Here is a 15487-nt window from a genome sequence, read left to right on the forward strand (position 1 = left end):
CAGAGAAGGACAGTGCTATAGGGGCTAAAGGCAGGGGACAGAGAAGGACAGTGCTGTGGGGGCTGAAGGGACAGTGCTGTGGGGGCAGAAGGGGCATAGAAGGACAGTGCTGTGGAGGCTGAAGGGGGCAGAGAAGGACATTGCTGTGGGGGCTGAAGGGGGCAGAGAAGGACAGTGCTGTGGGGGCTGAATGAGGCAGAAAAGGACAGTGCAGGGGGGGCTAAAGGTGGCAGAGAAGGACAGTGCTGTGTGGGCTGAAGGGGGCAGAGAAGGACATTGCTGTGTGGGCTGAAGGGAGCAGAGAAGGACATTGCTGGGGGGGGCTGAAGGGGGCAGAGAAGGACAGTGCCCTGGGGGTTGAAGGCAGGGGGCAGAGAAGGACAGTGCTGTGGGGGGCTAAATGCAGGGGGCAGAAAAGGACAGTGCTGTGGGGGGCTAAAGGCAGGGGGCAGAGAAGGACAGTGCTGTGGGGGGCTAAAGGCAGAGGACAGAGAAGGGCAGTGCTGTGGGGGCTGAATAAGAGGCAGAAAAGGACAGAGCTGTGGGGGCTCAAGGGGGGGGCAGAAAAGGACAGTGCTGTAGGGGCTGAAGGGACAGAGTAGGGCAGTGCTGTGGGGGCTGAAGGCAGGGGGCAGAGAAGGGCAGTGCTGTGGGGGGCTAAATGCAGGGGGCAGAGAAGGACAGTGCTGTGGGGGGTTAAAGGCAGGGGACAGAGAAGGACAATGCTGTGGGGGCTGAAGGGGGGCAGAAAAGGACAGTGCTGTGGGGGCTGAAGGGGGGCAGAAAAGGACAGTGCTGTAGGGGCTGAAGGGACAGAGTAGGACAGTGCTGTGGGGACTGAAGGGGGAAGAGAAGGACATTGCTGTGTGGGCTGAAGGGGGCAGAGAAGGACATTGCTGTGGGGACTGATGCGGGCAGAGAAGGACATTGCTGTGTGAGCTGAAGGGGGCAGAGAAGGACATTGCTGTGTGGGCTGAAGAGAGCAGAGAAGGACAGTGCTGTGGGGGCTAAAGGGGGCAGAGAAGGACAGTGCTGTGGGGGCTGAAGGGGGCAGAGAAGGACAGTGATGTGGCGGCTGAAGGGGCAGATAAGGACAGTGCTGTAGAGGGGATATGAAGGTGTGCATAGGAGGACTCTGCTGTGGGAGGGTGATGTAAAGGGTGGCAGAGGTGGACACTGATGTGGAGGTGAAGGGGGCAGATTGATACTACTGTTGGGGGGGAGTGGGGGGTGTCTGCAGCCTCTGACCACCTCCTGTACCAAGTCCGTGCAGCCTCTGACCACCTCCTGTACCATGTCCGCATCCTCCGACCACCTCCTGTAGTATGCCCGCAGCCTCTAGCCACCTCCTGTATGATGTCCGCAGCAACTGAACACCTCCCGTATCATGTCCGCAGCCTCTAACCACCCTCAGGTAAGTGACAGCGCCGCCAGGCCAGTCTAAGGTGGGGTCACTGATGTAAGGGCTGGCTGAATACAATAATGTAAGGGGGAACTGATATAAAGGCTTCCTCCTTATAGCAGGGAATCCCCCCCCCTTACCTTCGTATAATTAATCTGCGGAAGGTCGTCTCTGGTCACCAAAGTCCCCCCCACATCAGAGTTCCTGATATTCCTCTCTACATCAGAGTCTGCAGGATTCTCCCCTTACAGCGCAAGGGGGAACTCTGCGGACCCTTATGTAAAAGGGAACTCTGATGTAAAGGGCAATGCTACAGACCCTGATGTAAGTGGGAACTCTGATGTACAGGGGAATGACTCTGATATAAGGTGGTTTCTGGTCACCAGAGCACCCACTTACATCAGAGTTCCCCCTTAAATCAAGATTTGCAGTATTCCTCTTTATGTCAGAGTTACACTGTAAGGGGGAATCCTGCACACTCTGATATATGGGGGAACTCTGTGCTGGCTCCTCATCTTAGCACAAATCCTTTCCCCCCTCTACTATATCACCTTCTCTAGCACAAACCCCTCAAATGTCCTCTCCGAGTACACCCCCCCCCCCCCCCACACACACACACACTCTCCAAATCCATATCCCCCTCCTAGCACAGGTCCCTTCCCCCCTTTACTATATCACCTTTTCTAGCACAGCCCCCCCCCCCACACACACACACTCACTCTCCAAATCCATATCCCCCCTCCTAGCACAGGTCCCTTCCCCCCCTCTACCATAACACCCTCCCAACACAAATCCCCCCAAATCACCATTCCTAAGACACCTTCTCAAAATTCCCCTCCTAGAACCATTCTTATCCCCTGCCGCCCCCCAATTATCTTGTGGAGCCCCCCCCCCCCACTTCACATGACACCACAGTGCCCAGGGCAGCTGCTCCCCCCCCCCCCCTGCCCCTGTAGAAATACTGTATGGGACAGATCCGTATTGAAAGTGAACATTGCAGCCGGGGCAGTTTTTATTGATTTATTAAACCTCCAGAGGGCCCTGTAGTAGGACTTTATGAGTGAAGCCTATGACTAGGAAGCATTCAGTTTCTCAGTTGGTGATTTATGCCCCGCAAAAATCAACTTCAATCTTTCTTTTTAATCTTTACAGGATTTCAGGATGATGAATGTGACCGAGGACTCAGCGTCTGACCCACAGCAAATCAACCCTCCAGTGTTTATCATCCTTGTCATGGTGGTCACCTTTCTTGTGGGAGTCCCCGGGAACTTGATGGTAATTTGGATCACCTCTTGGAATATGAAACGGACGGTGAACACCATCTGGTTTTGGAACCTTGCTCTGGCCGATGTCACCTGCTGTCTTTTTCTTCCATTGTCCATTGCTCAGTTCTTCTACCATGAATGGCTGTATGGCCCGGCTCTCTGCAAAGTTGTACCTAGCATCGTCCACCTTACCATGTTTGCTAGTGTCTTCACCCTGGTGGCCATTAGCATTGACCGATGTCTCTTGGTTGTCCAACCTGTGTGGGCTCAAAATAAGCGCAACCTACGAATGGCATGGGTGTTATGCTTGGTTATTTGGATGTTGTCCTTCTTGATGTGTTTACCTTCTCTCCTACACCGAAAAATGTCCTTACAATATAATAATATAACTTATTGTGATTATGAAATCGAAGAGCATGTGGCTGACAACACAGATGAAGACTACTATTATGCAAACCATTCTTTATCAAATTACGAATACAATCTAGAAGAGGACTTTGCCAAGGACAGCCCTTTGCAGTCTCTGAATGTTAAAATTACCTACACACGTATGATTTTTGGTTTTCTGATCCCTCTCTTAATTGTTTCCACCAGCTACATCCTACTGGCTTCTAAGATTAAAAATACCCGACTTTTCAAGGTCGGCAGGAAAACCACCAAGGTGGCTCTAGGCATCGTGGTTGCGTTTTTTGTCACATGGGCCCCCTACCACATAGTAGGTGTGCTCACGCTATACATTGATAATCAGTTTTTGGAAAGACTGGATGGTCTATCAGTGGCCTTGGCCTACTTCAACAGCTGTATCAACCCGATACTCTACGTCTTCATGGGGAAGGATATGAAGAGCAGGGTACAACAGTCCGTTCGCAAGATCATGCAAAATGCCCTCAGTGAAGAGCTTTCTAGAAGTACTGAGCGCACCAGGAGCAAACTCACAACGGAAGACAGCCAGGCTCTCTGAGCTCAATTACCAACGGAAATTTTACCACTTTAGCTGATTTCCTATTTGTAGCGCTCACCCCTGTAGGTGCCGCTGGTTTGCCTCAGGTTATTTTCCCAAAATGGTTCAACAGCAGCCAGGCACTCATCCACATCCACTCTTCTGGCTTAATGGACAGTCTAGGGGTTGCCTTTTTTAAAATGTATTTCTGAATAGCTTGGGTAGGGCATAGGGAGCTGTGGGATACTCTGCAAGCACAGAACAGCAATCAGAGGACTCTCTCCACTTTATCGCTACTGCTTATGACAGTCCTTCTAGTAATATCCCCCGGATAATGGACAGCACTGGGGCACCTTTAGAAATGTCCCAGGCAAGCACTAGTTTGGATGCACAAGGGATAGCAGCTGCAACAGTCCTTAGGTCCAGGGTCGGGACAAGGGGTGGGCAGGAGGGGCACCTGGCCTGGACACTGTGGTATCAGGTAAGGAGGGAGGGGGTGCCACAAGAAGATGGGGAGGATATTTACTTGTGTTGGAGGGGGGAATTTGGGGGGCGGCAGGAGGGTAAGTATTGTTCTAGGAGGGTAAATTTCAGAGAGGGGGCTAAGGGTCATGATTTAGAGGCATTTGTGTTGGGGGGGGGATATTTGTGCTAGGAGGGGGGATATGGAGGGAATTTGTGCTGGGAGGGGGGATGTGGCGTGGGTGGAAGAAGATGTATACTAGGAGGGGACATTTTTTGTGGGGGGATTTGTGCTAACACATGATGCTCATACATCTTGGGTGGGGGAGGCAGTTTGGCATATTCGCCCTGGGCTCTAGATGACCTTGTCCTGGCATTGTACTAACAATGTCCCTCGATATTTGGATTTTTTTTTTTTTAGCTTTAAAGGTTTATGCAGATAGGACACATTCCCATTTCAATAACCAGTGCAGACACCACCAGCATATGACTGGCGTAAAATTGTAACTGGCCCACAGGGGGCGAAGGCCCAAAGAAAGATTGACCATGACCACATGCAGTAGATTTTAATATAACCACAGGGCTGCTATTAGAAACCACTGGGCCCCATACAACCAACTTGACAGCCCTACCCCCCCCCCCACAGTTTTCTATGCTTCAGTTATGAATTAACCCAGTCCGTGATCAGTACTGATCACTCGTCATGCTCATTCAGGAAAGGATGGGGCCGGTAAATTTGACATAGTTGCCCAACCTTTCTCCCGCTCTCCATCCTAAAGGAACCTATTGTGTGCTTGCAGCTGCCAGTGACATACCTCCCACCTTTTTGGGATGGGAAAGAGAGACACCTATTTGCAAAAGTATGTAGGCATAAGTCACACCCCCTGCCACGACCCCTTCAAGGAGAATAATACAAAAAAATGATCGGGTAAACTCAAAAGTGTTAACTTGCTTTGTCCACTGGCCCAAATCATTTGGTGGAGGGGAGATTATGGTGTGGGGTTGTTTTTCAGGGGTTGGGTTTGGGTTTGGCCCCTTAGTTCCAGTGATGGGAACTCTTAAGGCTTTGGCATACCAAGACATTTTGGACAATTTCATGCTCCCAAATTTGTGGGAACAGTTTGGGGATGGCCCCTTCCTGTTCCAACATGACTGCGCACCAGTGCACAAAGCAAGGTCTATAAAGACATGGATGAGCGGGTTTGGGGGGGGGGGAGAAATTGACTGGCCTGCACAGAGTCCTGACCTCAACCCAATAGAACACCTTTGGGATGAATTAGAGCAGAGACTGGGAGCCAGGCCTCTCGTATAACATCAGTGCTTGACCTCACAAATGCGCTTCTGGCAGAATGATCAAACATTCCCATAGACACACTCCTAAACCTTGTTCACAGCCTTCCCAGAAGAGTTGAAGCTGTTATAGCTGCAAAGGGTGGGCCAACTCAATATTGAACTTTACGGACTAAAACTGGGATGCCATTAAAGTTCATGTGCGTGTAAAGGCAGGCGTCCCAATACTTTTGACAATATAGTGTAAGTACCGCTCAGTGTAACATCCAGCTTCATCCAACCACAGCAGCTATCAGACTCTCATAGAGTTTGATGGGATGCTGACAGCAGGGCTGGATGGTGTACATGTGCCCTCCACCCTGTGTTGCTTTTAATGTGTATAATTATATATATATTTTGTGATTTTCCAAGGCTCATATACATTTTTTTTGTTTGTTGAGATGACACTTCTCAAACAAATGCCATTGGAAACATTTGCACAAGCTGTCCTGTAATGGTAAATCCCTTGGACAAATGTCAGTTGGCAGTTAGATGGTCCCATAGTTACAGGAATTCTGTAACCAAGGTCAACAATTTTGCAACCGAGATCAACAATAGCTTGACCTTTTGAGTTATATGACCTATAGCATGTACGATACAACAGTGCCTACTAGAGGTTGAGTTGGGAAATGCTCACTCATACAAAGTAAAAGCAGGTGGGATTGTCTACCTAAGCTTTCCAAATAAAAAGACAGCAGCATAAGCTCACAGGAGGGCTTCATAATGATATAAAAACAAAGAAGATCTATGCCAGAGGAAACTTCATGGGACCAAAGAAGAAACTTCACCTGAGGATGATGCTAGCGCCCGATTTCTAGCAATCACTGGCAAGAAAGTAGAGTAAGCCTGGAACCTTTGTTGCCTACGGAGATCATGAAGCCACTAAGAAACTTTTAGCATATTCCTATTGTATAGATAGCTAGTGTTTGGGCATGCTTATTGTATATGCAATATCTCTCAAAAATTAGTACACCCCTCACATCATTTTTGTAAATTTTTTTATATCTTTTCATGTGACAACACTGAAGAAAGGACACTTTGCTACAATGTAAAGTAGTGAGTATACAGCTTGTATAACAGCGTAAATTTGGTGTCCCCTCAAAAGAACTGAACACACAGCCATTAATGTCTAAACCGCTGGGAACAAAAGTGAGTACAACCCTAAGTAAAAATGTCCAAATTGGGCCCAATTAGCCATTTTCCCTCCCCAGTGTCATGTGACTCATTAGTGTTACAAGGTCTCAGGTGTGAATGGGGAGCAGGTGTGTTAAATTTGGTGTTATGGCTCTCACCCTACATACTGGTCACTGGAAGTTCAACATGGCACCTCATGGCAAAGAACTCTCAGAGGATCTGAAAAAAAGAATTGTTGCTCTACATAAAGATGACCTAGGCTATAAAAAGATTGCCAAGACCCTGAAACTGAGCTGCAGCACTGTGGCCAAGACCATACAGCAGTTTAACAGAACAGGTTCCACTCAGGACAGGCCTCGCCATGGTCGACTAAAGAAGTTGAGTGCACGTGCTCAGCATCATATCCAGGGGTTGTCTTTGGGAAATAGATGTTTGAGTGCTGCCAGCATTGCTGCAGAGGTTGAAGGGGTGGAGGGTCAGGCTGTCAGTGCTCAGACCATACGCCGCACACTGCATAAAATTGGTCTGCATGTCTGTCATCCCAGAAGGAAGCCTCTTCTAAAGACAATGCACAAGAAAGCCCGCAAGCAGTTTGCTGAAGACAAGCAGACTAAGGACATGGATTACTGGAACCATGTCCTGTGGTCTGATGAGACCAACATAAACCTATTTGGTTCAGATGGTTTCAAGCGTGTGTGGTGGCAACCAGGTAAAGAATACAAATACAAGTGAGTCTTGCCTACAGTCAAGCATGGTGGTGGGAGTGTCATGATCTGGGGTTGCATGAATGCTGCCAGCACTGGGGAGCTACAGTTTATTGAGGGAACCATGAATACCAACATGTACTGTGACATACTGAAGCAGAGCGTGATCCCCTCCCTTTGAAGACTGGGCCGCAGGGCAGTGTTCCAACCAGTGGCGGCCGGCCGATAGGGTGCGCAGGGGCGCCCCCCCCCCCCCCCCAAAAAAAGTAGAAAAAAAAGATTAAATTTAAAAAAAATTTAAATTTTTGCCCATTAGGTCCATGTCCTCCTGTGATTGGTGCGCCGGACCTAGTGCTGGGTATGGGAGGGGTAGGGTTTTTGACCCCACCCTCGGCTGGCAGAGGCGCCGATTGGCGCTCTTCTGGGGGTCATCGGGGCGCAGAGCAATGCGCCCCGACACTCCCCACTTTTCTGATGTCCGGGCTGTGATTGGTCCAGACTCCAGCCTGGACCAATCACAGGAGGACATGGACCTGGTGACGTGACGCGTGGGGGCGGTGCACCGCCCCGGCGTCACAATCACTTTCCGTTCCCGACTGAGAGAGGACACAGGAAAGGAGAGCGAGAGCCGCCGCCGGACGAAGCTGAGAGGACCGAGGAGGACGCCGGAGAAGCCGCCGCTGACTAGGTAAATGTAGTGAAGCCCGACCATCAGCCTGTGCGATCCTCAGCCTGTGCAGTGTGCAGTGTGTCTGTGCTGGTGTCGGGTGTCATAGATCGGTAGAACTCTTCTCTCTGAATACTCCAGCAGCAGCTCCCAATGTGTGGCTGTTAGTCCGGGCGTGTAGACGGGAGGGGGATCAGAGCACACACAGTTAGTACTCTGAGACTCATCCACTTGCGGCGCTGGCTGGGCTCTGCTCCCTCCTCGGATGTCACACTTCATACAGCTCGGTGTCCTCCCAGCAACCACAATATGACACTTGAGGAGCCCGGAGTGTGTGCGGACTGCCTCCTTATTCCATACTCTATGTCACACTACTGCCTCGGCACTCACATGGCTTGCTCAGAGTTATGAGTTCAGTGACAACTCCCCATGCAGTAATATGAACACTGGGCGCTGGTTGATCCCTACACTGACCATGATCATGCCCAAAGGTGTCTCCCTTGCCTCTCTATCCAGAGTGGAGACACCCTAAGACAGCACCTTAGTTATTGGCCCGATTACGAGGTGAAAATAAAGGAAAAAAGCCTCAAAAGAAAATTAATGCAGTCACCACATTTAAAGTGGGAGTAAACTCCCTTTGTTGATTCATTCCTATAGGTAAGCCAAATAGGCTTACCTATAGGTACAGTAAATATAGCTAAAACATACAGCATTTAGGAGATACTTTAGAAGTGGCCAGTGACGTCATGTACGCTTGTCACTGCATTGAAAGCGGGCATGTACGCTTGTCACTGCATTCAAAGGGGGCCTGTATACTGGTCACTACATTGAAAGGGCATGTTTGCTGGTCACTACATTGAAAGGGGCCTGTACACTTGTCACTGCATTGAAAGGGGGCCTGTACGATTGTCACTGCATTGAAAGGGGGCCTGTATACTGGTCACTACATTGAAAGGGGGCATGTATGCTGGTCACTACATTGAAAGGGTCATGTACGCTGGTCACTACATTGAAAGGGGGCCTGTACTGTGGGGTTTGTACTAGGGGGTCTGTACTGTGGGGTTTGTGCTAGGGGGCCTGTACTGTGGGGTTTGTGCTAGGGGGTCTGTACTGTGGGGTTCGTGCTAGGGGGTCTGTACTGTGGGATTAGTGCTAGGGGGGCTGTACTGTGGGGTTTGTGCTAGGGGGTCTGTACTGTGGGGTTTGTGCTAGAGGGTCTGTACTGTGGGATTAATGCTAGGGGGTCTGTACTGTGGGGTTTGTGCTAGGGGGTCTGTACTGTGGGGTTTGTGCTAGGGGGTCTGTACTGTGGGATTAGTGCTAGGGGGTCTGTACTGTGGGATTAATGCTAGGGGGTCTGTACTGTGGGGTTTGTGCTAGGGGGTCTGTACTGTGGGGTTTGTGCTATGGGGTCTGTACTGTGGGGTTTGTGCTAGGGGGCCTGTACTGTGGGGTTTGTGCTAGGGGGTCTGTACTGTGGGGTTTGTGCTAGGGGGCCTGTACTGTGGGATTAGTGCTAGGGGGGCCTGTACTGTGGGGTTTCTGCTAGGGAGTCTGTACTGTGGGGTTTGTGCTAGGGTGCCTGTACTGTGGGATTAGTGCTAGGGGGCCTGTACTGTGGGGTTTGTGCTAGGGGGTCTGTACTGTGGGGTTTGTGCTCGGGGGTCTGTACTGTGGGGTTTGTGCTCGGGGGTCTGTACTGTGGGGTTTGTGCCACTCTCAGTCAGTGTATCCCATAATAGGGTGTCTCTCACAGTATATCCCATAATAGGGCCCCTGCTCCCTATTATGGGATATACTAGTACTGATGGACCCCTTAATATGTGATATATTGGGAGAATTTGTTCATGCAAGCAAAATACAGGGGACAAAATGGGTGGAGTCTATAAGGGGTGGGGCTTCTGAGAAATTGGAGGGGTCAAAATAGAAGGGCGGGGTTTTGCGCCCCCCCCCCCCCAATCTAAAACTTCACCAGCCGCCACTCATTCCAACATAACCCCAAACATACTTCCAAGATGACCACTGCCTTGCTAAAGAAGCTGAGGGTAAAGGTGATGGACTGGCCAAGCATCTCTTTAGACCTAGCCCCTTTTGAGCATCTGTGGGGATCCTCAAATGAAAGGTGGAGGAGAGCAAGGTCTCTAACATCCACCAGCTCTGTGATGTCATCATAAAGGAATAGAAAAGGACTCCAGTGGCAACCTGTGAAGCTCTGGTGAACTCCATGCCCAAGAGGGCCATTGTCACTTAGGGGTGTACTCACTTTTGTTGCCAGTGGTTTAGACATTAATGGCTGTGTGTTGAGTTATTTTGAGGGGACAGTAAATTTACACTGTTATACAAGCTGTACACTCACTACTTTACATTGTAGCAAAGTGTCATTTCTTCAGTGTTGTCACATGGAAAGATAGAATAAAATGTGAGGGGTGTATTTACTTTTGTGAGATACTATGTATCTGTCAGTCATGTACTGTATGCCTATAATTGTAATACTTTGTATGTACAGCATTTTGTTCAGTAAAAGCGCATTAATACACTTCAGAGGTTTTATTCCTTCTTTGGGTTTACTGCAAAAAAAACCTTAAAGTAGAATTATAGGCAAAACTTTTTTTTTTTTCATTTTGGATAGAGCAAGGGAGGGACAGATGACGTCATCTGTGACATAAGGGGGAGGGGCCTCCCGGTGATGTCACCAGGAGGCCACGCCCACAATGGCAATATAACAAGCTGCAGAGACCGGAGATCGGCATAATCGCCGGAGACATCGTCGGAGGAGGACCGGAGGAAGAAGAAGACCAGAAGATTGGACAGCAAAAGAGCAGAAGATTGGACAGCAAAAGAGCAGAAGATTGGACAGCAAAAGAGCAGAAGATTGGACAGCAGAAGATTGGACAGCAAAGGAGCAGAAGACAAGAAGAGCTGAGAGGAGAAGACCGGAGCGGAGAAGTCCAGATGAAGATTTTTAATAAAATTTCCAAAACGTCTCCTGTCATTATTTACATACACTGCCTTTTATGGGGTGAATGGGTAGGGGTACAGTGTACCCCATACCCATTTACATAGGGAGGGGGTCCGGGATCTGGGGGGCCACCCTTGTTCAAGGGGGCTTCCAGATTCCGATGAGCCCCCTGCCCGCAGACCCCCACAACCACCGGCCAGGGTTATGGGGATGAGGCCCTTGTCCCCATCAACATGCGGGCAAGGTGCTTTGAGGTGGGGGGTGCAGAGCTCCCCCTGCCCAAAAGCACCAACACCCCCCCATGTTGAGGGCATGTGGCCTGGTATGGTCCAGGGGGGGTGGGGCCGCTCGCTCGTCCCCTCCCCTTTCCTGGCCTGCCGGGCTGCATGCTCGGATCAGGGTCTGCTATGGATTTTGGGGGGGACCCCACGCCATTTTTTCGGCGTGGGGCTACCCTCAAATTCCATACTGGACCTGAAGGGCTTGGTTTGGAACGCTGTTTTTTTTCCCATTTTTTGGCGTGGAGTTCCCCCTCAAGATTCTCACAGGGCAAGTCGCGCCGCAAGTCGGATCATCCTGATCCGACTTGCGGTGTGACTTCCATTGAAATCAATAGGCTCCCATAGGGAGAAAAAAACGTAGAACGTGGCTGAACGTATGTTCATCACGTTCGGTCACGTTTGGTTGCGTTCGGCCGTGTTTCTGTGTTTCAAACGCTGGGAAACACACGTTCGAACGCAAATAATTACGTTCTAAAAAATGTCCCTGAGCTCAACTGCCTGCAAATGACTGTAAACGACCCTGTGTACATGGAAAGATAAGATAAAATGTAGATGGGTTCAGGGGCTTCTAAAAAAAAACGCCCAACTGCTCCTAAACGGCCATTTCCAGCATCCCGTGTACATGGAGCCTTAGGGTCAAGGTCAGGGTTAAAGGTCAGGGTCAGTATTTTATTTGGGGACAGGATTTTTTTTTTTAATTAGTATCAGTGTCCGTCAGTGTTGGCATGTTTTAGGTGGAATAAAAAAAGTAAAATGGGCTTCATTGTTTCTGGGCTGTTCTACGGGTGCCAACAACAAATAACATCCACATATGTGGTATCGCTGCGATCGTCAGGAGCGGGAGAATTTACTTTGGGTTGCTCTTTGATAAGAAAACAAGTTGACACATGACCACATGGTCCTAGAATCCAATCGTGATCATGCTTGTTGGTGGGACTTTAACCACTAGCCGACCTCCGCACGACTATTTACTGCTGCAGTCAGCCGCTCTTGGGCAAACCGCCGTAGGGCTACGTCACTCGCCCAGGAGCCTGTAGGGGGCGAGCGTGCACCCCCAGAGGCGCGCTCCCGTCCCCACTCGTTCACAGGGATCCCCGCGTGTGTGACCGGCGGTTCCGATGTCCGCCGGCCACTCGCAATCTCCCGCAGGAGAGGGAGAAGGACGGACGGCTGATGTAAATAAGCCGTCTGTCATTCTCCCTGATGTAAGTGCAGAGACTACACGATCCTGCTATGTAGGATCGTATGTCTCTGTGGTTACATCACAAGCCACACCCCCCACAGTTAGAATCACGCCCCTAGGGATACATTTAGCCCACTGATCACCAATAAAGTTACCACCTTCCCTGCCTGTGTCATTTTTACAGTAACAGTGCATATTTTTAGCACTGATTACTGTAGTAATGTCACTGGTACCCCCAAAAGTATCAAAAATGTCAGTCAGGGGTCCAAACTGTCCTCCGCAATGTCGCAGTCCCACAAAAAAAATCGCAGATCGCTGCCATTACTAGTTAAAAAACAAACAATATAAATTACATAAATCTTTCCCGTAATTAGTAAACGCAATAACTTTTGCGCAAACCAATCAAAATACGCTTATTGCAATTCTTTTTACCAAAAATATGTAGCAGAAAATTGGCCTAAAATGTTAAAAAATTTTGATTTTTACTATTTTTTTTTTGAGAATTTCATATAAAAGAATGTGAAAAATATTGTTATTTTTTCAAAATAGTCGCTTTTTTTTGTTTATAGCGCAAAAAAAAAAAAAAAATCGCACAGGTGATCAAATACCACCAAAAGAAAGCTCTGTTTGTGGAAAAAAAAGGACGTCAATTTCATTTGGGTACAGCGCGCAATTGTCCGTTTAAGTCACGCTGTGCCGAAACGCAAAATAGAGCCTGGTCTTTGAGCAGCCAAATCCTCTGGGGCTTAAGTGGTTAAGGGGTCTGGTAAATACTTGAATGTATCTAAGGGGATGCTTGTCATTAGTTCGGTGGTAAATAAGAAGGGGAGAAACACCCCTTTGTTTCCCCTCTTAGCTCCCTGAAATACACTATATTGTTTTGGGGAATACATCCACACAGCTATGATTATATAACATCTGTAATCATATAATCAATACATGAGCTCATTATGAAATGAGGAACACACGGGATTTTGATTATACATCTAGTTAACTTTTATCCAACAACGAGCCATATTCTATATATATATATATTTTTTATGTTTGTCTAGGTGCTGCAATGGGGGACGATCATCATCCCTCTCTAAGTGCCTGCCGTAGTGGATATTTGCCGCGTATCTAAGCACGGTCCAGTCTGCACCATTATACCTGTCCCCAGGGTGGGTGCTTGTTGCCCCCTATGGGTGACGGTTAGGGCTCATGAGCCTATATGTATCAGAGATACGTCTGCTTGGACCAATGCGTAATTGATGATGGTTATGAAGTATGGTAAGCATTTATATAAGTGATAAAGGTATGGTGCTATTTTCCATATGCTAAGTACAGAATGGTGATTTGTATTTATTTTTTCTTACTTTCTTGAAGCTAATAAAGGTGAAATGACCGCCTACTATGTTCCTGATGAAGCAGTGACTGGATATACCAGTCTGCGAAACGCGTAGAATTGGCATTTCATAGGACACCTTATAACAGTTGTATTTCTTGACTATGATATTCTGTATGTATTTGTTGTATGATGAAATTGGTTTTAACAATATCTGTCTTTGAATAAAATATGAATTATTTTACATATGCTTGCTGTTTTTTTACTGTAAGTACCAGACCCCCTTAAAGTCCCACCAACAAGCGTGATCACGATTGGATTCTAGGACCATGTGGTCATGTGTCAAATTGTTTTCTTATCTTTATATTTATTAGGGATGGGGACCTGGCACAAATGTCAGAGTTGATACTTTTCATTGTTTGGGTTGTTCTTTGGTGGAAGGTTATGGTAAGAGCAAGAAATTTACAGCTACATTTTAAAACAATTATTATTATTTATTTTATTTTTTTTACTATTTTGGGCCAGTTTTCCTTTGATTAAAAAAAAAATCCATTACCATTTACCACCAAATAAAAAGCCCAATTTGTTTTGAAAACAAAAAAAACGCAGTATAATTCACCTGGATGCACTACCTGGAAGTACAGAACAGAGCACGTGTCAAAGTTGCAAAATTGTGCTTAGGCACTAGGATTTGTTTACCCTTAGGGGTGAAGGGGGTGAAGGTACTGGAAAAATAAATGGTAATAAGAGTATAATTTGTTGGGTAAAAGCAGGAGACATCGATCAAAGAAGGAGGGAAAGGAAGAAGGAAGTAGATAAAATAAAATTGATTAATGATTACCACATCTACTGTATCTAATAAATCCTCAACAACGCATTTCCCCCTAAATGGGTGTTTATTGAATAGCGGAATAGAACAACAGTATCCAAAGGGTGTATCTCACAGTAACGTATGAATGAAACATTTTTATTTTTCCCTTTTAATTGGTGATTTTTGAAGAGCAGATTAGAACACAGCAGTGTCTAAAGGCTTTATCTCACAGTAACATATAAAGGAAAAACTGAAAAAAAAAATGTATAATTTATATTTATAATGTTTGAATTGTGCGGAAGCGTGCGACCACAAAGTCCTGTGGTTTGGAGGTGTCACAAATGAAGTCACAAATACCTGAAATCAGGCCGCGCCTTCCAAAAACTCAGACTAGCGAAAGGGAAGTTTAGACTGTCGGGGGGAAAACTTTATGGCCAGCGCCGTAACATTGCAGTATGAAAAAAAAAATGCTGTCCTTTCCAAACGAAGAATTAGGGAAGGAAGATTTGCTGAAAAATAATTGAAGAAACCATTATACAGAAAGGGGAGAAGAAAGAACTCCCTCAAAAGAACTTTTTAGGCACCATAATACAGCAAAACATAATTAACCACTTGCCGACCAGCCGCCGTACATATACTGTGGCAGGTCAGTATCTTACGGCGCGCTCGTGGGGGCGCGCACACGCACTCAGTCACCAGAGAGGAAGCTGATCTGTTGGGCCGGCGGCCGCGATTGCCGTCGGGCACCCACGATGGAGACAGAACGGCAGACCGCTGTTCTGTCAGCAATGAACACAGTGCTCCTCCTATTTAGGATCACAGGTCTCTGTGTTGATTCCATAAGCCCATCCCCCCACACAGTTAGAAAGCACCCCCAAGGGACAAATTTAACCCGGATCCCGACCGTATTATCACCTGGAACGGCTCCGTGACATCAGCCGACAGCAGGCTTCAGCCCGCTGTCTGCTGAAAATGAGTCACAGGAGTGCAAACCAAACTACACTGCTGTGATCCACAGGAGAAGTA

General features: G+C 47.8%; 1 protein-coding gene across 1 annotated transcript; it reads left to right on the top strand.

Annotated features, from left to right (window-relative positions):
• The first annotated feature begins 2558 nt into the window (after positions 1-2558).
• On the top strand, positions 2559-3742 carry LOC309563847 (C3a anaphylatoxin chemotactic receptor-like). Its single transcript, XM_082268482.1, has one exon. The coding sequence runs from the start codon at positions 2564-2566 to the stop codon at positions 3626-3628; it is 1065 nt and encodes a 354-aa protein (XP_082124608.1). The 5' UTR covers positions 2559-2563; the 3' UTR covers positions 3629-3742.
• Positions 3743-15487: the final 11745 nt, after the last annotated feature.

This window comes from Pelophylax lessonae (genome assembly GCF_965119305.1).
Source record: "Pelophylax lessonae genome assembly, chromosome: 9".
In the NCBI taxonomy this organism is placed as follows: domain Eukaryota; kingdom Metazoa; phylum Chordata; class Amphibia; order Anura; family Ranidae; genus Pelophylax; species Pelophylax lessonae.